A 23,852-nucleotide genomic window follows, 5' to 3' on the forward strand; every position below is an offset into this window, starting at 1 on the left:
GCAAACAAACATGGAACGTGCAATGAGGTGGAAAAATCAGCAGATTACATCTCTGTAGCATAGGCCAGCGCAGGACAGAATGAGCCAGGCCAGAGCAGGAGCAATTACTCCAATCAACAAGATGCATATGCTGCCATTCAGTATATTTCCGAGTCTCATTCTGTTTCAAAAGTTAACTTCTTTACTTCCCCTCACAAAATCAAAGAAATTATTGCAGTACATTCACGGGAGCGGAGTGGCCAATGAGTCCAAGTCCATTATCAATGGCTCCGTCTGCAGGATTCTGTTCTTTGTCCGAGACAAGACTTTCTGAAGGCCGGTCTTGAGAGCAATGGCGGTCATAACCAGCTGCAGCCATATTATCAGACCAGCAATGGTCTATTTTGAAAAATAGAATTCAAACACGGGAATATGGAAGACGGACAGATTTTTAAGATTGTTTTGCTTCATCCCTTTTAGATCGCCTTTTTAATATACTTTTTCTTCACAAAATCATCAATTTCATCATCGTAGGTAAAATCTAGTAATTACGCAGTTTCAATCAGTCAATATTGCAGAACTTGTCAAATGTTTCTGACTCATCATACTTCGCAAATAAATTTTAACTCTTTTTCAACGCAGAAAAAGAATGTTCACCGCACGCATTTGTGATAGGTATTGTTAAAATTATGTTCAGAATGGTTTCCATATTTGGAAAGGTTCCCTGCCAACCATCACATACAGGTCTGTTCAAATTATGAAGCACAGAGCTCATCAATATCGATGAAATTAATGAATTGTTTCACTTCATCTTCAAAAAGATTTGTGTCTGTGACTTCCGAGTAGAATTCACTTAATTTCATATCGCGTTGGCTTATAGCATTCTCATCCAAACTTCTGTGGAAAATCATGCAAAATAAATCAACAGTTTTCTTCAGAAAGTCACTTCGACTCTGTAATTGCACCATTATTGTGTCACAAATAACACTGACGGTCTCAATGATGTACTTCTCGTTCCCTTTTAAAGTGATTTCATTGTCTATAGTTTCATCGAAAAATAATTTCCTACACTGTGTACTTCTCATCATGAGAGAGACCTTGGGCAGGATTCTCTCAGCCCAGACTGGGCCGGAAAATCACTGGGATGTCGCGAATCGCGCACCGCCGCCTGAACGTCAGTCTGCCGATTCTCCGGAGAGCGGAGAATTGGCGCCATTGGCGCGGCACCGGTCGGGGGCCGCTCTATGCGGCCTGATGGGGGGGAGGGGGTTCCAACCCCGGGGGGGCTTCCGCTGTGGCCTGGCCCGCGATTGGGGCCTACCGATCGGCAGGCTGGCCTCTCGAGCTGGGGGCCTCTTTTGTTCCGTGCCGGCCCCTGCAGCCCTACGCCATGTTGCGCAGCAATCGCGCTGGTCTCACTGCGCATGCGTGCGTTGGCGCCGGCCCCACTGCGCTTGCGCAGACCCGCGGTGCCTATCTGACGCCGGGATCGGCAGCTGGAGTGACGTGGGTCGCCCCAATGCTGTGCTGGCCCCCTGTAGGGGTCAGAATCGCTGCTCCTGTGGCCATGTTGACACCGTCGAGAAACGCGACGGCATTTACGATGGCATCAACACTTAGCCTCAGGATCAGAGAATCCCGCCCCTTGTATTTTTTGTTAATGTTCATCCGTCTGCTTCCACCGAGCTATGGTCATTTTAAACTTCCATGACAAAATGTTTAACTGAGGTTAATAATTGTCAGCATTCAATAAACTTGTATCAACATTTGACAGTGATTTGCTGATGGCATTAATTCTTTGAAGTAAGTAGTTCCACAAAAGAGTGAAATCAGCAATATTGTACTTTTAAATTTTCTCCGCTAAGGATTTTGCTTCATCTTTTACATGTGTTTTTTCTGAATTTGATGCGGCTATGTCTAATAAAATTTCCTTTGTTTCAGCAAAGTTAATTTTCAAAGCTAAAACAGCATCTGCATGATAGGTGTCATAAATTCTTTTGATTGTCAAATGTTTTCAATTTGCCTGTTCCACACGTGATTGCAACATATTCCACCAGTTTCTGGAAACTGATAAAGTCAAAAAAGTGTACAGTTCTTTCGGAGGATTCAGCTGCAGTATTGTAGATTAAATTCAAGGAGTGACTGGAACATGGGATGAATAAAGCACAGGGGCTTGCATTGTACAGTCTTGCTTGTAGACCTCAATAATTTCCTGCCATATTTGTGGCATTATCAAAGCTTTGCCTATGACAGTTTTTTGTGTCAAAACCTAAATTTGTAATGATTTCCAAAACCGTTGTCTCCAGATATTCGGAAGTGTGGGATTGTAACTGATCAAAACAAAGGAATCAATCTACAACTTCATCACCATTGTTCACATATCTTAAAATTAATGTTTTTCAAATAAATTTAGAGTACCTAATTATTTTTTTCCAATAAGGGGCAATTTAGCGTGGCCAATCCACCTAACCTGCACATCTTTGGGTTGTGGGGTGAAACCCACGCAGACATGGGGAGAATGTGCAAACTCTACATGGACAGTGACCCAGGGCCGGGATTCGAACCCATGACCTCAGTGCCGTAGTTCCAGTGCTAACCACTGCACCACCGTGCAGCCCCAAAATTAATGTTAATTAGTCCACATGACTCACATCTCATAGATTATCATAGAATTTACAGTGCAGAAGGAGGCCATTCGGCCCATCGAGTCTGCACCGGCTCTTGGAGAAGAGCACCCTACCCAAGGTTAACACCTCCACACCCTATTCCCATAACCCAGTAACTCCACCCAACACTAAGGGCAATTTTGGACACTAAGGGCAATTTATCATGGCCAATCCACCTAACCTGCACATCTTTGGACTGTGGGAGGAAACCGGAGCACCCGGAGGAAACCCACGCACACATGGGGAGGATGTGCAGACTCCACACAGACAGTGACCCAAGCCGGAATCGAACCTGGGACCCTGGAGCTGTGAAGCAATTGTGCTATCCACAATGCTACCGCGCTGCCCATTCAGCTGGTGCTGAATCAACTATTATGGAATAATATTTGGCATATTTTGCTTCATTAGTGAAGTTTGTGAGGAGACGCTTGGACTCTCGACCAGGAAACACCAAGACTGGTTCAATGAGAATGATTAGGAGAGCCAGGAAATTCTTGACCGCAAGCGCAAGGTGTTCTTGAACTGGCATGTCCACCAAAACCCGAATGAGAGGAAACAAGCCCACAGGGAACTGAAGGCTGAGGTGCACCAAAGAACCTGCGATCTAAAGAACAGATGCTGGGTGGAAAGAGCGCATGAGACTCAGCAATTCACCGACAACCACTATGTACGTGGCTTTGTCAGTGCAAGCAAAACCATCTACGGCCCGACCACCCAGGAACCCACCCCACTAAGTGCCAAAAACGGAGAGGCGCTCATCAAAGACAGAGAGGCAGTCAACGTGCACTGGAGAGAGCACTTCGAGGACCTCCTCAATCAAGACACCCATCCCGCTGCCCAACACCATCTCAGTGCAAACCCAGCTCGGAAAGGTCATCCGACAGATGAAGAACAGCAAGGCCTCTGGCTCAGATGGAATCCCCGCAGAAGTATTAAAATATGGTGGCGAGGCACTCTTGACAAGAATCCACAACCTCATCGCCTTTGTCTGGAAGGAAGAGAGCATGCCGGACGATCTCAGAGACGCCTTAATCATGACCATCTTCAAGAAAGGAGACGGATCCAACTGTGGAAATTACAGAGGGATTTCCCTACTCTCCACCATTAGAATGGTCATCATGAGAAACCTCCTCCCAGTGGCTGAAGAGCTCCTCCCTGAGACTCAGTGCGGCTTCCGCCCATCAAGAGGCTCAATGGACATGATCTGCGGCGCATGATAAATCCAGGGAAAGGAGCAGCATCAACCTCTGTACATGGCCTTCTTTGATCTCGCAAAGGCCTTTGGCTCTATCAACCGTGAGGGATTGTGGAACATCCTGCTCAAATTCGTCCTTCAAAAATTCATCACCATTCTCCGCCTGCTCCATGATGACATGCAAGCCCTGATTCTCACCAATGGAACCACCACAGACCTTATACGTGTGCAAACTGGGGTCAGACAGGACTGCATCATCGCACCAACGCTCTTCTCTATCTTCCTCATAGCAAGACTCCACCCCAGCATCCCATGTTCTCCGTTGGAGCATAGCTCACCTACCGGACAAGCAGGAAACTGTTCAACCTCCGATGCTCCTAGGCCTGAACTAAGACCACCCCAACCTCTACATTGAGCTGCAGTAAGCAGAGTACACCTATGTGTGCACACATTCAGAGGCCGAGCTACAAACCATCACCGATGCATTCACTGAGGCTAATGAGAGAATGGGCCTCAGACTAAACATCTGGAAAACAAAGGTTCTCTACCAGCCCGCTCCTACCACACAAAACTGCCCCCCAATCATCAAGATCTACGCTGAGCCCTTGGACAATGGGGATTGTTTTCCATACTTGGGAGCCTCCTCTTGATGCGAGCAATCATTGACGATGAAATCCAGCATTGCATCCAGTGTGCCAGTGCATTGTTCGGACGCCTGAGGAACAGAGTGTTCGATCACCTAGACCTCAAACCCAGCAGCAAGCTCAAGATCCACAGAGCAACTGTGGTGCCCGCCCTCTTGTATGCATCAGAAATATGGATAATGTACAGCTGACACCTCAAATCCCTGGAAAATCCCGCCTGATATCTGTTTGTCCTTTGTATCTATGTGTGTGTGTATTCTGGTGTATTTTCAAAAAGGATGGATAGTTGTACTTTCAGAGTACAATTGCTTCTTAACCAGTTCTTGTAACCTGTTTTAAAAAATAAGTTTTGTTTTATAATAAATCAATCATTCTGAGTTTATTGAAAGAACACTGGTTAGAGTCTCTTCTATTCTGGGTCGAACATAGGCGAAGGTTAATAATTAGCCATTTTGTTGAGTGAATGAAACTTTTAAATTAATGGTGTGACCTGCGGAGTCGTGGGGCTAGATAAACTGCGCATTCCTCCCATCCTGGTCACAGCACCAGTGTAAAAGATGGCAGAAATCTGACTTCAGTTGAACGTAATTTGCACATGAAATTCCTTGGTCTTTTGTGCTGGTTTGACTGATTTCAGATGAATGCTCCTGAAATGACCAGTGCAGCCTAGCCCGGTTGAAAGCCCATGTTTGTTCTCTGTTTGAGCTTAGAGCAATTTAACTGGTGTCTAGAAGCAGAGACATAGGATACAGGTCAAGGTTGTACTGGAGACTATGTGATGTATGCATGAATTCTGATTTACCAACATTTTTAACTTTTAAGTTATTTCATTTAAGTGCTGCATAATTCAGAATTGCCATTTTAATAAAGCCTGCATCAACATTAATCAGAGCTGAAAACAGACCTACACTATTGATACCATTTTACTTGCTTATATGTGGCAGCATAGCAGACTTGTAGCACTTAAAGTGATTATGTCAAGACCACTAAGAAGTTAGGCCACAGCTGATGGTAGGCATAAACTTGATATGTCATGCCAAATTATGCAGAAGGAATAATGGCACCTGCCTCTCTGAATGCTAATGTAATACAAAAACAAGGAATGTGTTTCTCAGGATGTTAATCTGTGCAAGAGAGGAACTTTACAACATGTTTTATTCACTCCAAAGGTTTTATTTACAGCTATTTAAAAAAAAATCTTCCTTCGAAAGTACAGGAATTCAATAATATATGAATATAATGAATTACTATTGAATCTGAGATTTATTCCTCCTGTTGAAACTGCTGGATATTACATTGAAACAATACAATAATACATTGGAAATAATTATTCTATTGAAAAGCTTTTTGAAACATGACATAAAATCTGTACAAAGAGAAGTGATGATAAAAATATTGCGAGTTTAAACGTTGATCAAATTATGGACCGAATGCTAACTGACGAGCGGGACATGTTTAGGTGTGGGCGGGTAGGTCAAATCTCAAAAAAATGCTGCACATCAGAAACCCCAAATGATCTGTTTTTTATCGGAGTACATTTGGAGGAGTCTGGAGAAACCCCTGTGAAAATGTCAGATCTGCAATTTGAATATGCTAAGAGCCAATTAATTCTGACCTCGACCCAGCATTCTGGCTTGAACATTCAGCATGTGGATTTGCAGAGTTTGGTGAAACTGCCAGGGTTCAAAAGGTCAAATTGACAGGCTGCAAAGCTTTAAAGGAGTGGAACTGCATCGCTGTTTCCTCTGTTTCTTCTTTGAGAGTGCTTTCACTGACCGCTAGGTCATTTTCAAACCTGTTGGAAATAATTCCAACTCTCTTGCACTTTACTCACCTTGATCTAGACTTCCCAGGGGTTGGCCTTCACTGCAGCAAGGGACCAGCTTATGGAACTCCGCCTTGGACCTCTGGTGAAGTACAAGAGTGATGATACCAACATGAAGAACAGCAGCTTCCTCTCAACCACATGCTGTTCCACAGGACAAAGGGATGGGCACAGAGATCCAGCTGAAAGTAGGTGATACTCCCAGCAAGGGCATATGGGCTGCAAATCAGCTTTCTCGATATGACTGACCACCAGTGCCTCAGGCAGCTCAGGATATCAGGACAGGTCATTGCTGCCTTCTGTACCCACTTGGAGGAAGTCCTTCTTCCAAGTGGACCAACTGGACAGGAGTTGCCAATGGCTGTCAATGTCACCACAACCCTGGATTCCTTCACCTCTGGCTCCTTCCAGGAATCTACTGGTGACATTTGTAGGATTTTCCAATGTTCTGTGCACAAGTTGATTTCCCAGGCGACTGATGCCATATATTAAATGGCTGTCACTGAGGCCCACTTTGTGACTGACGAGAGCTGTCAAAACCAACTGTTTTTGCTGGAGTGACTGGATTTCTAAAGGTTCCAGAAGTCATAGGCTGCACACATGAGGCAATTTAGGCACTCCATATCAATCTGGAGTGCTCATTAATCAGAAAAGATTCCACTTCATCAGTTTTCAGCTGGTATGTGAGCACTAGAAGGTTATTATGCATGTCAGCCATGATGCCTTTATAATATGCCAGTCACGTCTCCAATAGGTCTTTACATCTCTAAACAAAGTCAGCAGGTGGTTGATTGGAGACAAACAATATCCTCTAAGGATGTGATTGATGACACTTATGAGGAACATTGATATAGAGGAAAGGTACAAGCAAAGCCACATGAGAACCAGGGAACTCATAGACCAACCAGTTGGGTTGCTGCGATTCAGGTACACAGACAAATCGAAAGTGCCCTCCAGTTTGTACTAGCAGTGATAGCAATGGTCTGGAATGGTAGACAACTGCTGTGCCTCAACTGTCAAAATGCATATAGCATTCAAAACAAAACAGATTAATGATAGAAATAATTAGGTATGATCTCATGGCTACTACAGAGACATAGAAACAAAATGACATAGATTGGGGTCTGTATATTGAAATATATGTGACATTTAGGAAGGACAGGAAGTTAAGAAAGTTTGGAGGGGTGGCTCTGTTAATCAATGACGGTATTAGCACATTAGAGAGGGATGGGCTAAGTAATGGGAGCCCCATATGGACAGGTGACTGCTGTGATAGGAACACCATAGGAATCAGAGCGTTCGTTACTCTAAATTTGCTGATAGGCTCATTCGAATGTATTGAGCCTATCAGCAGGCAATACAGAACAATATTGGACTCTGATTGGTGGACTTCCCTTGAGCAGGAACTCAGTTTAGACATGGATCTCTTGAATAGATGTGAATTTTCTGAACTTCCGTTGAGTAAAGGTGCAAAGCAGCAGCCGGTCTTCTGGCATTCGGTCTGGCAGGAAGCCTGAGGAAAAGGTGAGGTCGCTGACCTAACATCAGGTGTGAGCCAGCAAAGCCTTCAGCGAGGTGAGGAGAAGGTGCTGGTCAACAGCTGTCGAGAGTTGCAACGGGGCAACTCTCGATCTCCAGGCCAGACCAGATATCATGAAGTTGTACAGCGATTTCTCTGTTTTGTCCACCTACAATCCCACACTTCAGGGTACATAGAGATAACTGGTTTGGAAATCATTTCAAATTTAGGTTTAGACACCAGAAAATGTTGTGGGAAGAGCTTTGATAATGCTGCAAATATGACAGGAAAATATTCAGGTCTAGAAACAAGACTTAACAAGACTTAATGCCCCTGTGCATTATTCATCCCATGTTCCAGTCACTCTTTGAATTGAATCTGCAATGCAACAGCGGAATGGTGTGAGGTAGCGGTACAGTTTTTAAAATCTTTGTTCAAAACTTGTATGCCTTTTTTTCAGTTTCTATGCATCAGTGGAATATGCTGCAATCACGCTTGGAGCAGGCACATGGAAAACATTTCACGGTCAAAATAATTTATGACACTAGATGGTCCGCTTGTGCATATGCAGTTCTGGCTTTGATAATGAACATTGCAGATATCAATGAATGCTCATCAGACATAGCCACATCAATTTCAGAGAAACCACATGTGAAAGTTGAAGCAAAATCCTTGGCAAGAGAAGCTGTAAAAGTAAGAAATTGCAGTTTCTACTGTTTTGAGGAACCGTTTACTTGAAAGAATTAATGCTGTCACTAAATCGCTTCAAAATGATGATACAACTTTATTGAATGCTTCACAATTGTTAGCCTCGGTTAGAAGTTTTGTCATGGAAGTTCAAATGATGATACCTCAGTGGAAGCAGAAGCACTAACGTGAACAAAGAATACAGGTCCCTCTAATGATGAGAAAGGTACAAGAAAGGTACAGGAAGTTATGTTTTGATGAAACTAGAGACAATGAAATCACTTTAAAAGGGAAAGAGAAAATCATCATTGAGACCATCAGTGTAATTTGTGACACAATAATGGTGCAATTGCAGAGTGGAAGTGAATCTCTGAAGAAAACTGTTGAATTATTTTGCATGTTTTTTGCCAAAAATTTGGATGAGAATGCTAAGAGCCACTACAGTAAGAGGGTAATTGAATTCTACTGGGAGGGCATAGACTCAAATCTTTTAGAAGATGAAATGAAGCAATTCATCCATTTAGTCGATAATCATGAGCTCTGTGCATCGAGATCACTCGTTGCTTTGTACAGTCTTGTACATGATGGTTTTCACGCAACCTTTCCAAATGTGGAAACCATTCTGAAGATCTTTCGAACAATGCCAGTCACAAATGCTTCTGGTGAGCATTCTTTCGCTGTATTGAAAGGAGAGAAAAATTATCTGCGAAGTACGATGAGTCAGGTACAATTGACAAGTTGGATTGGATTGGATTGGATTTGTTTATTGTCGCGTGTACCGAGGTACAGTGAAAAGTATTTTTCTGCGAGCAGCTCAACAGATCATTAAGTACATGAGAAGAAAAGTGAATAATAGAAAATACATAATGGGGCAACACAACATATACAATGTAACTACATAAGCACTGGCATCGGATGAAGCATACAGGGTGTAATGTTAATGAGGTCAGTCCATAAAAGGGTCATTTAGGAGTCTGATGACAGTGGGGAAGAAGCTGTTTTTGAGTCTGTTCGTGCGTGTTCTCAGACTTCTGTATCTCCTGCCTGATGGAAGAAGTTGGAAGAATGAGTAAGCCGGGTGGAAGGGATCTTTGATTATGCTGCCCGCTTTCCCCAGGCAGCGGGAGGTGTAGATGGAGTCAATGGATGGGAGGCAGGTTTGTATGATGGACTGGGCGATGTTCATGACTCTCTGAAGTTTCTTGCGGTCCTGGGCCGAGCAGTTGTCATACCAGGCTGTGATGCAGCCCGATAGGATGCTTTCTACAGTGCATCTGTAAAAGTTGGTAAGGGTTAATGTGGACATGCTGAATTTCCTTAGTTTCCTGAGGAAGTATAGGCGCTGTTGTGCTTTCTTGGTGGTAGCGTCGACGTGGGTGGACCAGGACAGATTTTAGGAGATGTGCACCCCTAGGAATTTGAAACTGCTAACCATCTCCAGCTCGGCCCCGTTGATGCTGACAGGGGTGTGCACAGTACTTTGCTTCCGGACGTCAATTACCAGCTCTTTAGTTTTGCTGGCATTGAAGGAGAGATTGTTGTCGCTACACCACTCCACTAGATTCTCTATCTCCCTCCTGTATTCGGACTCGTCGTTATTCGAGATCCGGCCCACTATGGTCGTATCGTCAGCAAACTTGTAGATGGAGTTGGAACCAAGTTTTGCCACGCAGTCTTGTGTGTACAGGGAGTAGGGTAGGGGGCTAAGTACACAGCCTTGCGGGGCCCCGGTGTTGAGGACTATTGTGGAGGAGGTGTTGTTGTTCATTCTTACTGATTGTGGTCTTTGGTCAGAAAATCGAGGATCCAGTTGCAGAGTGGGGAGCCAAGTCCTAGGTTTTGGAGCTTTGATATGAGCTTGGCTGGGATTATGGTGTTGAAGGTGGAGCTGTAGTCAATAAATAGGAGTCTAATGTAGGAGTCCTTGTTTTCGACATGCTCTAGGGATGAGTGTAGGGCCAGGGAAATGGTGTCTGATGTGGACCGGTTGCAGCGGTATGCGAATTGTAGTGGATCAAGGCATCCTGGGAGTATGGAGGTGATGCGCTCCATGATCAACCTCTCAAAGCACTTAATTACGACTGAAGTCAGGGCCACTGGTCGGTAGTCACTGAGGCACGTTGCCTGGTTCTTCTTTGGTACCGGTATGATGGTGGTCATCTTGAAGCAGGTGAGGATCTCGGAGTGGAGTAGGGACAGGTTAAAGATGTCCGCGAATACCTCTGCCAGCTGGTCTGCACAGGCTCTGAGTGCACGACCAGGGATCCCGTCTGGGCCCGTCGCCTTCCGAGGGTTCACTTTCAGGAAGACCAATCTGACTTCGGAAGCTGTGATGGTGGGTATGGGTGAATCATTAGCTGCTGGGGCACTCGCCAGCCGATTGTTGGTTACCTGCTCGAACCGAGCATAGAATGCATTGAGTTCATCGGGGAGGGGTGCGCTGCTGCCAGAGATACTGTTCGGCTTCGCTTTGTAGCCCGTTATGTTGTTTAGTCCTTGCCACAACCACCGAGAGTCTGCCTGTGACTCTAGCTTGGTTTGATATTCTCTCTTGGCATCTCTGATGGCTTTGCGGAGGTTGTACCTGGATTTCTTGTATAGGTCAGGGTCATCTCCCTTGAACGCCTCAGATCTGTCCTTCAGTAGGGAGTCAATCTCGCGATTGAGCCATGGTTTCCAGTTGGGGAACGCACGTACTGCTTTCCTTGGCACGCAGTCGTCCACACATTTGCTGATGAAGTCTGTGACGGTGGCGGCATACTCATTTAAGTTGGTTGCTGAGTTCTTAAATATGGCCCAGTCCACTGTCTCTAAGCAGTCACGTAGGAGCTCTTCTGTCTCCTCGGACCAGCACTGCACAACCTTCTTAGCTGGATTCTCCCGCTTGAGTTTCTGCTTGTATGCCGGGAGAAGGAGCACCGTCTTATGGTCTGATTTCCCAAAGTGCAGTCGGGGGATGGAACGGTAGGCGCCCTTGATTTTTGAGTAGCAGTGGTCAAGAGTGTTGTCGCCCCTGGTGGGACAGGAGATGTGCTGGTGGAATTTTGGCAGTACACTCTTGAGGTTGGCCTTGTTGAAGTCTCCGGCCACAATGAACAAGGCCTCCGGATGTTCTGTTTCATAGTTGTTCATCACTGTGTATAGTTCGTCCAGCGCCTTCCTCACTTCTGCCTTGGGTGGGATGTAGACCGCTGTGATAATGGCTGAAGTGAACTCACGTGGAAGATAATTTTGGGGCAGCACGGTAGCATGGTGGTTAGCACAATTGCTTCACAGCTCCAGGGTCGCTGGTTTGGTTTGCGGCTTGGGTCACTGTCTGTGCGGAGTCTGCACGTTCTCCCCGTGTGTGCGTGGGTTTCCTCCGGGTGCTCCGGTTTCCTCCCACAGTCCAAAGATGTGCAGTTTAGGTGGATTGGCCCTTAGTGTCTAAAATTGCCCTTAGTGTTGGGTGGGGTTACTGGGTTATGGGGATAGGGTGGAGGTGTGGGCATGGGTAGGGTGCTCTTTCCAAGAGTCGGTGCAGACTCGATGGGCCGAATGGCCTCCTTCTGCACTGTAACTTCTATGATATCTATGATGATAATATGGGCGGCATTTCACGGTCAGGTATTCCCTGTCTGGGAGCAGTAGGTCGCCAAAGTCGCCACATCTAAGCACCAGGAGGGGTTGATGAGGAGGCAAACCCCTCCACACTTCGCTTTGCCTGATGATGCCGTGCGGTCCTCCCGGTGAATTGAGAAGCCTTCAGGTTGTATGGCACAGTCCGGTGAGGCGGGGGTGAGCCATGTCTCTGTGAAACAGAGCACACAGCAGTATCTTACTTCCATCTGAGAGGTAAGTCTGCCGTTAAGTTCATCCAGCTTGTTTTCGATCGCTTGGACGTTTGCCAGGAGTATGCTGGGGAGAGGGGTCTTGAAACCGCGTTGCTTCAGTCTAACCTGCAGACCGCCGCGTTTCCCTCGCTTCCTTGTTCGGCGGCTGCTGCTGGATGATCCTGGGATCCGATGGCAGATGTTAGCACTTGTGGAAGGTATGTGGTTGCGTCTGGCGGGGTCCAGGGCGCTGGCGGGGACCAGGGTGCTGTTTATGTATCTGGGGTCGTGACTGGCAGGGTCTCGGGCGCTGGCTGAGGTAGAGGGGTTACTAGGGGGGCATGTGTGCGATCTGGATGGGTCCCAGCATTCTGCTGGCGCGGGAATACCTTGCAGCGCGTTTGGGTCCTCACGCAGGGCCTCGGCCCTTTCGGCGGTCCTGGGTCGTGGGCAGGGGCTTCCTGAGGCAGGTTGGGCTGGGTCCCGTGGTCTGTTCCCTCCCTGGGTGCTCCTGGGGTCGGATCTTGAAGTAGGCCCGGTCGGGCCTCCACGTGGATTTTTCTTTCTTCCATCACCAGGAAGGTCAGGTTGTTGGGCGGGCCTCTCTGGGTCGGGTCGCTGGTCGGGTCTCTGGGGGTCGCGTTGGGCCGGGTCTTGCCGTCGGGGGTCGGGTCGGGAGCTCCGGGGACTGGGCAAGGCGATCCGGGGTCTGGCGTCGGTAGTTAGGCCGGTTTGGAAGCTCCGAGGTCCGGGTCGGCTCCAAATCGAGGTTGGGGCTTCACGTCCGGTTTGGGCCCGACCTTCTTCCAGGTCGCGGAGGTCAGGTCGGGTCTGGTCAAAAGGTCTCCAAGGGCCTTGGAGGATGTTCAAGCCTGCAAGAGAGGATAAAAGAGAGAGGTTAGTAATAATGTTAGTTTTAGAATTAATTTTTAAAAGATTAGAACGAGTATAAGTTAAGTAAAAAGTGGATCTGTTTCAGAGAGCTCGCAGAGAGTTGCCTCGCTCCGGTGCCATCTTGGTAAAGAGCAAGTTCAGTAATACTGACAATTGAAAATACATCCTTACAAGATTTTACTTTCAATGATGTAATTGATGATTTTACGAAGAAAAGCTGCGGAAGAAAAGCCATCTAGGTTGCCATGGATTGCAAACCATGTTCTCCTGTCCGAATTCTGTTCTTCAAGCGAGAACATATGTTGTTCTGATATAATGGCTGTGGTCACATGCAAACAGATATCACCGGTGTGTAATCATCAACCCCCATCGCTTTTTACTGACCTTCAGAAAGTCTCTTCTTACTCTTCTGGACAATTAAAGAACAGAATCCTGCCAGGCAGTTGCAAGCAAAGCCACTGATATTAGACTTGAACTGGACAGACTATTTCATTGGAGTATTTGCTCCTGCACTGGACTTTTTCTGGCTCATTCTGATCTGTACTGGCCAGTGCTGAGCTGCAGTCGTATCATTGGTTGATTTCTCCATCACTTTGTGCATTATGCAGCTCATGTTTGCTCACCTCAAGACACATAGGTCGCAGTATTGAACACAGGTAGGCTTGGATTTCAATTTATCAATTGGTGCAGGGTTGTTGTTGTCATAAGGAAAAGAGCATCATTCGGGGATATGGTGTACGGGCCGGAGAGTGGAGCTGAGTCCACAAAGATCAGCCATGATCTCATTAAATGGCGGAGCAGGCTCAAGGGCCAAATGGCCTACTCCTGTTCCTAATTCTTATAGCAGTCTGCCAAGCATTGATTTTTGGTTTCTGGGTCTTACAATTACGTGAGCTGAGGTTGGGCAGGGTAAGGATGGCATTGATGTTATTTGGCGTGGGGCTTGACACCATTGTGGTTAAGAGTCAACACCATTGGGATGGGGCCCAAAATCATTGATGTGGGGTGCCACGTCAGCAGGAGGCAGGGTGTGGTGTGGGGCCCCCACAAAGAAGGAGAGCCCCCGAAAGTGTAAGTCTGCCTCTGTGTGTGCACGATTGAAAATTCCCACCATGGGCAATTTTAGGGAGCGATTAAAATAAATGTGAACAAAGTCCCATAGTGAGCGTGTTTAGCCGCGTGCTTCCTGGCGCTGGCAGCGCTGAGACCGAGACCGCACGTTTCCCCGTTTTCTGCATCAAGGAGCTCTGCTCGCCAGAGATCCTCAGTGTAGCGAGAGATCAGGGTGCCATTTTTAAATGGCGTCCTGATTTCTGGTGCCCCGGAGTGACCCACTCCCTAAGCCCCAACTCACTATGTGGGAGTCCCCGGGCCCCCCAGCATCCCCAACACCTGTGCAGGGAACCCCCAGCCCAACCCCCAGTTAAATGTAATCTCGCCCACAATGGGTGGGATTTATATCCCAACGTCTCATGAGATCGCACGGCATTGCGAGCTCGGTGGATCCCAGGAGCGGGGTCTCCCGAGTTCTATCAGCTGCATTACGCCGCAGTGCACTGTGTTCCGGGCGCAGTGTGGCCGTTCGATTGCATAATGGCATCCAAACGCATCCTTAATCTATATATAAACTGGAAAAATAAGATGGACAGAGGTAGTGTAGATGAAGAGTTCATATATTGTTTTTGGGATAGTTTCTCAAAACAGCATGTTCTGGAGCCAACCAGGAAGCAGACAGTACTAGCCCTGGTATTGTGCAATGAAATAGGATTCATTGACAGCCTGATAGTGAAGGTGCCCTAGAAAGCAGCAATCATAATATGATTGATGTTTGCATTTAGTTTCAGCGAATGATGAGTGGGCCAAAACCAGTATTTTAAATGTAAATAAGGGCAATTATGAGGGCATCAAAGCAAAGCTAGCTAAATTGAACTGGCAAACAAGGTTAATAGAGATGCAATGGTAGACTTTTCTCAGGATATTTCAGAATACATTCCAGTGACAAAGAAAAATTACAAGGGGAGGATCCACCATCCGTGGTGAACTAAAAAAGTTAAAGACAGTATTAAACTTAAAGAAAAAGTATAATTGTTCAAAGACAGGTGGCAGGTCAGAAGATTGGACAGAATATAAAGAACAGCAAAGAATGACAAAAACGATTAGTAAGGAGGGAATAATTAGAGTATGATAGAAAGCTAGCCAGAAATATAAAGATGAACAGTAAGAGTTTCTACAGATATTTAAATAAGAAAGGAGTTAATGAAGTGAACATTGGTTCTGTTGTACAGTGTTTTTCAAAGTGTGGGTCCTAACCCGCGGGTGGGATGCGGGTGGATGCCAGAGGGTTCTGGAGTTAAGGGTAGCGGTCTGCACTTTTGTTACCATGGGAAGGGTGAGGGATTCAGGTTCATGGATACACAGTCCTATCCCTTGAACAATCCAGTGAGAGCGAGTGAGAGACAGAACTGTGGCAGAAGAGATGGGTAAAATATTGAAGCAAAGGATAGTCGCTGAGCTCACTTAACCATGTGCAATGAATGTCTTGTGCTGGCTGTGCACCGCCTTGCTCACTGCCCTTAGCCCCATTCCTACCTTGTTCAACTGCTGAGTCAGTTGCTGTCACTAGAACCCATTTTCCTGGTGATTTATTTTGAACCACACTAAATTACTGGCCCTTCAGGACTTGGAACAATACCAGAAGTGGAACCCAGAAATACTCCCAAATCTGCGACCTCCAGTTCACAGAATGATAAGGGCAGCAGGTGTATGGTAACATGAAGTTTGCCCTCTAATTCTCATGTATATGCCTAACTCTATTTTTGGAATGGTGGCAAGAAGCATAATGTTTCGAGCTCTGAAAAAGGAAGGTAACAGATTCTGTGTTTTTAAAAACTATCAGTTTGTGAATATTTCATAACTTTTAATTAATTTTCTGATATCTGAGGTCTTTTGACCTTCACAAAATAATGCTCCTTTGGCTTCTCACAGTTGCTAGGGATGTGGAAATGCACAGATCGCCTCAAGTATTGCTTGATAACTGTTTGAAGTCATGGGGGAATTTTGTAGAACTTTCCCTAAGGAGATTAACTTAAAGTAGAGTCCATCATAGAGTAATGTTTCTGGATCTTCCTTCATAGCAGTTTCTGCACTCGTAATAACAGAAGGCTAATACACCAGGAGCTACTGGATAGTGATTATGAACAGGAAAACTAGACAATTTTGTTTCCATCCTTTGGTGTTGGGTGCTCTGGTGCACAGATGAGCCAACACAGTTGTATGTGGTACAACTCTATTTTATTTTAACTCTTATATACAGTTCGTTCTGGATACTCTGCACGTGCTGTCTCCCTGAGTGTGTCGTGTAGCAGGTCTGTCCTGGTCCTCGTCTCCAGCTAATACTGACCACCAGGTGTCGTGTCTGTGCTTTTATATCTTTCTGTGATTGGTTGTGGTGTTGTGTGTTCTGATTTGTCTGTTGGTGTGTCTATCATGATGTGTGTGTTTGAATATCATGACATCCCCCCTTTTTACAAAGATATGTGCCTACGTGGTTATAAATATAATCGTGTCATGAGTGCATCGAAGAGTGTGTGTGTGTGTTGTGTACAGCGTGTGTATATGACGTAACTATTTACATGGGGCGATGTCGGGTGCGTCACAATAACAAGGTTGTACCATAACAAAACATGAATGCGAGGAAAGAAAAAAAAAACAACTTGAACAGTGGTCCAGTCAGACGATATCTGGAACGATAAACAACAACAGGTTATAATACAGAAGTGTTTGACTTTTTGAACGTATGAACAGCGTTATAAGTCCAGTCTAATGGGTGACCGCCTCAAGAATAGGCTGGTCCTCAAGCCGGTTCAGCTGTGGAGATTTGGGTTCACACTGGTTCACCTTGGACTGTTGGAGGTGATGCTGCTGCCGAAGTCTCTACTTTTCCATTTGTTGTACTTCGTGCAGTGCTTGGTTTTTCATTCGTGCAAATATAACATTCAACATCTTTGTTAGTGTTGCCTTGGCTGTGGTTTGGTTCTGGTGGCGATGGAAGGGGCATGATCCGTGGCATCTCCACGAAGTCATCCTTGGGAACCAGTGGAGGATCCGGCGTGTGCGTACGGTTCAGTTGCGAGCGTGGAAGGCGGCGCAAAGCTCGCTGATTGCGCCTACGCACCAATCCATCCGCCCTGCATGCCAGGAACAAGGTGGAGTCTTTTTTCTTTTTATGTTTGTGGTGGACGGCATCTTGTAGCCGATGGGTCATTGCCATCGAAGAAGCACCATCACTAATATCATGCAAGGCGATGACTGTGCCAGATGTGGAAGTTGGCCGAGACCGTGCACGCTGGTTCCGGCCACCTGCTGTGCCGGAAGGGCGACTCCGCAGAGAAACGTCGAAGCATGTCGCCTTGGAGAGAGAATTGTTGCTCGCATCAACGTCTGGCGATGGCGCGAATTGGTGTGTCCGTCTTGGACCGCCGGTGCTGGTCGCCACTGCCGACCCAGTGGGACTGCCACGCGATCCATTCCCTGTCGCCGTGGCATCCGCCGTCACCCTGAGCGTGCCATCACCGAGGCCGCGACACCGCCCGTCCGGAGCAAGGTCTGGCGTGCGCGAATCAGAGTCGGCGCTTGGCTGCTCCCCATCTGGAGTCCGGTCTGCCTTCCGTCGACGCTCCCCGTCCGGAGTCCCAACAGGTTCACTGGAGGCAGCCGAGATTCCCTGAAGCTGCACTTCTGGAGTCGGAACATGCAGGAATGCACCGACCAGTGGAGAGGCTCGAGCCATCGAGGGTGGAAGCGGTGCGCTGCCACCGCAGTCGTCAGTGGTCCCACCGTGATCGTCGAGTGCCTCGGTACGCACTAGGCGAGGTCTGTCACCTTGCACCTTTTGCATGGGAAGTGGGATGCTGTCGTCACTCGTCTCACATCCCGTGGATAGATCCTCATTAGCAGCTTGCTGTTCACTAGGGTTGGGTAAATTGTCAGAGTTTTCATCTGGTGGTGCACACCATGTCGGCGGACTGTCATTGTCTTGCCGTTGTCCTTCATTTGGGCTTTTCTTCTTTGGAATTTTAAATCTTCCCCCAGACATTGCAGAACCTTGTTTATTACCCCCAAATTCTCCCATATGTATGGTCTCGAATATAGGATCCAATGTTTCTATCGACATTGTACTATTTTCCAAAGAACATTCCGTTTCACTTTTCTTCTCAGGTACCTCATATGTATCTTTGTCTAATGTACATGCCTTCATGGTCTCTGGGTCTGATTTTGCTGGGACTGGCATGGTCACAGTCTCTCTTTTACTGTTCTCAATTGCCCACATTATACTCCCCATACATAACTGCTTAATCACTGGGGTTAGTGTGGTACAATGGATAATCGGGTCGACCTTATCTGCATCTTCACCATTAGTGGAAAGCACACTTGGTTCACTTGAAACTGCTGCGGGTTTTAAATTCGTTATCTGGCTACTCGATGTCGGTGTCCTCAGGATTCTTGCTCCAATGTTCTGCTCATTTATCAGTGGAGTGTGTATAGGTTCAATGCAATTAATGTTCCCCTCAAGGTTTGAAGAGTCATTACTGACTAACTGCTGGTCTCCGAAGTTGGGACTTTGCGGCGTTGTGTTGAAGGGAGACATTTGTCCCTGCTGTAGGTATGATTCAGGTTGTGTTATTTCCATTACCTGAGGATCAATGTCTTGTCCATTTTTTCGATCCGTACTAAAACACTGGCAATTCTCAGTCTGCTCCTTGCAAGTTAAACATTCAATTAATTTCTTTAGCAAATCCTCAGCATCCTTCTGTGACCGTGCAGCATTATTAATCTCTGTTCGGCTATAATGATCCTGAAGGTCAGCGCATAAACCTTTTTTCTTCGGGCTTGGAAGAGGCGATTCCTTTGGCTTGTCTTCAGTTGGGCTGGAACAGTCTTCAGCGCTGTGCCCTTCATTGTAGCATGAGAGACCGTCATGGTCATGCTGCTGTGTAGTGGAGTATGGTAGGCTGTTATAGCTTTCTTGCTGTTCACGTGAGCATGGCAGACTTGCATCGTCTGCCGCTGGTTGGTCAGGAGAGGTTGCTAGACCCTCATGGTCTTGTTCCTGCAAGGACCGCACATTGGAGTCTTGCGCTGCTTCTATCGTGGAGGCTGTCCACGAGCTCTCTGTGGAGGCTTGTGACACTGGAGTCACTTCTTGTTCGTGCAAGGACTGCGCTCTGGAGTCTTGCGTTGCTTCTATCGTGGAGGCTGTCCACGAGCTCTCTGTGGAGGCTTGTGACACTGGAGTCACTTCTTGTTCGTGCAAGGACTGCGCTCTGGAGTCTTGCGTTTCTGCAATTGTGGAGTCTGCCCACGAGCTCTGTGTGGAGGCTTGTGACTCTGGAGTCACTTCTTGTTCATGCAAGGACTGCGCTCTGGAGTCTTGCGTGTCTTCTTTCATAGAGTCGGGAACGTTGAGCGGGACGTGGACCACGCTCTGTGTGGCAGCAGGGCGCTCTCCGTGGGCTTGCACCGCTCCCTGTCTGTTAATGTCAGGCTGCAGCATCATCCGGTCCTGATAAGTTGGGACGTCATATCTGCTGGGTTGAAGATCCTCAAATCCAAAAAATGAATCCGCATCTGCGTCGGATTCAATGTGGGGGCCGCCAATGTGCAACACGAAAGGTTCGTCCGAGTCATAGTCGTATAGGACTACGGAGCTATCATTGGGCTCGCGAGGTCCGGAAACACTGTAAAGATCGTCATCGAAGTATTCGAGGTCGGAATCATCGGCTTGTGCGTAGGTAACTGCTTGTCGGAGGGTTCTTCGGAGGTCAAATTCATCTCCTGGGTCAATTTGCGGCAATGTGCTGTCATTCCAGGTGAGGGAAGGTTGTTTTACAGCTTTAACAGATTTTTGTTTTTTTGATTTGGGACGTTTCCCTTTTAAATTGGATTTGGGACGTTTCCCCTTTAAATTGGTGCGGTCTGGGGCCTCTGACATCCTGACGCTCGGTATGTAGCACGTAGGAAGCGACTGCGCATGCTCAGATCGCTGTTCCTTTACCGATGGCCGTTTTCTTGACTGCGCATGCGCAAACGAAACTTCCGGTTCTGCGCACTGCTCGCGCAACTGTGCTAGCGTGATACCTTTAGCAAGATGGCCGCCGACCTCGACCCAGCCCTCTCTCAGGCCCGGGATTTCGGCCTCTGGGAATTCGGGCTCCGGGATCCCGGCCATGAGGTGAGTACTGCAGCTTTTCTTACCTTTACTTGCCGATTGGATTGCGTTTTCTTCACAGTACTTGGAGAATTTGTCCAGGACTGCCTGGCAATCGTACCTTTGCTGCCTCCTGAAGAACCTGAACCTTGTGAATATTTCTCTTGCCCTTGCACCGGCGATGGTGAGGAGAAATTCAATTCTTTCGCTATCATCCAGGTCTTGGAGTTCAGCTGCCACCAGGAACAATTCGAACACTTGCCGGAATCGCCGCCAGTTTTCGCGGAGATCGCCGTGGCACTGGAGCGGCTGCGGAACCGGGAGCTCTATCATTTTGCCTGGGCACTGCTGGTTGTCTCTGTACACTGAGGTATGCCGGCAGGTATCGATCCACTCCTGTACCATGTGGTGTTGGGTTCTCTGGTGCACAGATGAACCAACACAGTTGTATGTGGTACAACTTTATTTTATTTTAACTCTTATATACAGTTCGTTCTGGATACTCTGCACGTGCTGTCTCCCTGAGTGTGTCGTGTAGCAGGTCTGTCCTGGTCCTCGTCTCCAGCTAATACTGACCACCAGGTGTCGTGTTTGTGCTTTTATATCTTTCTGTGATTGGTTGTGGTGTTGTGTGTTCTGATTTGTCTGTTGGTGTGTCTATCATGATGTGTGTGTTTGAATATCATGACACATCCCTTGCATGGGGCAAGAAAACTTTAGTGCCAAAAAACCTTGGCTCAACATGGTTTTGTGAAATGGAAATCAAGTTTAACAAATGTATTGGAGTTCTTTGAAGGAGTCACATGTGCTGTTGATAAAAAGGAACTGGTGGCTGCATTGTGCTTAGATTTCCAGAAGGCATTTGATAAGGTGCCGCAGCAAACGTATTACGAAAAATAAAAGCTCATGATGTAGGGGGTAACATGTTGCCATGTATAGAAGATTGACCATAGAATCATAGATTTTACTGTGCAGAAGGAGGCCATTCGGCCCATTGAGTCTGCACCTGCTCTTGGAAAGAGTACCCTACTTAAGCCCACACCTCCACCCTATCCCTGTGACCCCAGTTAATCTTTTTTTTGGACACTAAGGGAAATTTAGCATGGCCAATCCACCTAACCTGCACATCTTTGGACTGTGGGAGGAAACCGGAGCACCCAGAGGAAACCCACGCAGAGACGGGGAGAATGTGCAGACTCTGCACAGACAGTGACCCAAGCCGGGGATCGAACCTGAGATCCTGGAGCTGTCAAGCAACTGTGCTAACCACTGTGCTACCACGCTTCCAGCTAACAGGAAACAGAGAGCTGACATAAATGGGTTGTTTTCTAGTTGGCAAGATATAATGCATGGTGTGCTCCAGGGATCAGTGCTCGGACCGTAACTTTTTACAATTTATATGAATGGCTTGGTGAAATGAGCGAGGATAGGGTTGCTAAGTTTACTGGAGAACAAAGATAGGTACAAAGATAAGTTGCGAAGTGGACATAAGGAGACTGCAAAAGGATATTGGTTAAGTGAGTGGGCAAAGACCTGGCAAATGGAGTATAATATGGGCTATTGTGAAATTGCCCATTTTGGCATGAAGAATAAAAAAGAAGCGTATTGTGTAAATGGTGAGAGGTTGTAGAGCTTGTAGATTTAGAGGGTTCAGGGTGTCCTCGAGCATTAATCGCAAAAGGCTAGTACGCAGATACAGCAAGTAATTAGGAAAGTTAATAGAGGTTATCATTTGTTGTAAAGGGAATTGAATACAAAAGTAGGGAGGTTATGTTTCAGTTATAAAGGGCAATGGTGAGACCACATCTGGAGCACTGTGTACAGTATTGGCCTCCTTATTTAAGAAAGGGTGAAACTGCATTTGAAATAGCTCAGAGAAGGTTTACTAGACTAATACCAGGAATGGGTGGAAAGATTGGACTGACTGGGCTTGTATCCACTTGAGTTTAGAAGAGTAAGAGCTGACTTGATTGAAACCTTCAAGAACCGGAAGGGTTCACCCATTTAAGACCGAGATAAGAAGAAATGTCTTTCTCTCAGAAAATCATGGGCACGATTTAACTAAATTGGAACAAAGTCCTACAGCGAGCGTGTTTATCTGTGTGTTTCCCGGCGCTCACAGCACTGAGAAACACGCTATTAAATGTCAGTTGGGTTATAAAGGGGGCCTCAGCGGGAATGCGCAGCCGAGGCCACACATATCCATCGCCGTAACTCCCCAGTGTAGTGAGAGATTGGGATGGCATTTTTAGATGGTGTCCTGGTCTCTGGAGCCTTCATCAAGACCCCCAACCTCCAACTCACTATGAGGGGGTCCCCGGGCCCCCCACAGGACACCGCCGGCCCGATCACCACTGCATGAAAAATGCCAGCTTGGCAGTGCCAGCCTGGTACCCTGGCAGTGCCCCTTCTAGCTGGATGTGCCACTTGGGCACCTTGGCAGTGCCAGCCTGGCACCAGGTGGCACTTCTAGCATGCCATACTGGCAGTGCCAGGGTGTCCAGCTGGCACCAGCAGTGCCAGGGTACCACCCTGCACAAAGGTTATGCACCTGGGGGCCTCCGATCCCCTGTGGGACCCCTACGAGTGCAGTTCTGTCTGGCCACCGTTCGTGGAAAACAGTACTGAATGGCCCTCGCCCAAGGTCTTCGAGGTGAGGGAGATACATCTCAATTCCTTGAGTGCCTTATGAAAGTGCATATTAGAGTGAGACTAGCTGTCTCGCTCTAATATGCAGATTTACTAAAAAGTGATCGTACCCACAATGGGCGGGATACACATTGCAATGTCTCATGAGATCGCCTTGCGAGCCGGGAAGATCCCAGGAGGGGGGTCACACCTGGCTTGTTTCGGCCACGTTGTCCGTGGCAGCCTGCTTTTCGGGCGCAGTGCGTCCGTTCGATCATGCCCCTTGAGTCTTTGGAACTTTCTTCCTCAAAGGTCAGTGGAAGAAGAGACTTTGAATATTTTTAAAGACACGCGACATAGATTTTTGATAAGCAAGGGGGAGTGGTGATGGTAGTGAAAAGTTACTGGGGTGTGTGGGAATGTGGGGTTGAGGTTACAATCAGATCAGCCGTGGTCTTATTGAATGGTGGAGCAGACTCAATGGGCTGAGCGGCCTCCCTTAATTTGTTTGTTTTTGTTGTGTGACATGGCATTGCAAAGAGGAGGAAGGTAATGACTGCTCTGCAATTTCAAGGACGAGGAGCAGGATGTGAAGTAACCTGATGTATTCTGCCTCTCAGCTAGCTGCCAGATAAACCTATGATGGGCTTATCCAGGCATGGTTCAAATAACTGATATGTGTGGAACCTCATGGAACAACAATGTTGAACCCACTGTCTACAAGCTATCACTCACTAACCACCTGCCGCAACACCCAAACACAAATCATTCCCAGAGTCCAATATTCCCTATTCCA

At 47.0% G+C, this 23,852-nt stretch overlaps 1 protein-coding gene across 3 annotated transcripts in view; it reads left to right on the top strand.

The window, feature by feature from the left end:
- Positions 1-23,852, top strand: part of nxph1 (neurexophilin 1) — a 186,788-nt gene that overhangs the window by 126,361 nt on the left and 36,575 nt on the right. The window contains exon 2 of one of the 3 annotated variants that reach the window (XM_072509112.1): positions 6,329-6,497. The exons of the other annotated variants lie outside the window; for them this stretch is intronic. Coding sequence (XP_072365213.1) covers positions 6,474-6,497 — 24 coding nt within the window. The 5' untranslated portion in view covers positions 6,329-6,473. The remainder of the gene's footprint in view (positions 1-6,328; positions 6,498-23,852) is intronic. 3 annotated transcript variants of the gene reach the window in all.

The sequence above is a fragment of the Scyliorhinus torazame genome, chromosome 6, assembly GCF_047496885.1.
Source record: "Scyliorhinus torazame isolate Kashiwa2021f chromosome 6, sScyTor2.1, whole genome shotgun sequence".
Lineage (NCBI taxonomy): Eukaryota > Metazoa > Chordata > Chondrichthyes > Carcharhiniformes > Scyliorhinidae > Scyliorhinus > Scyliorhinus torazame.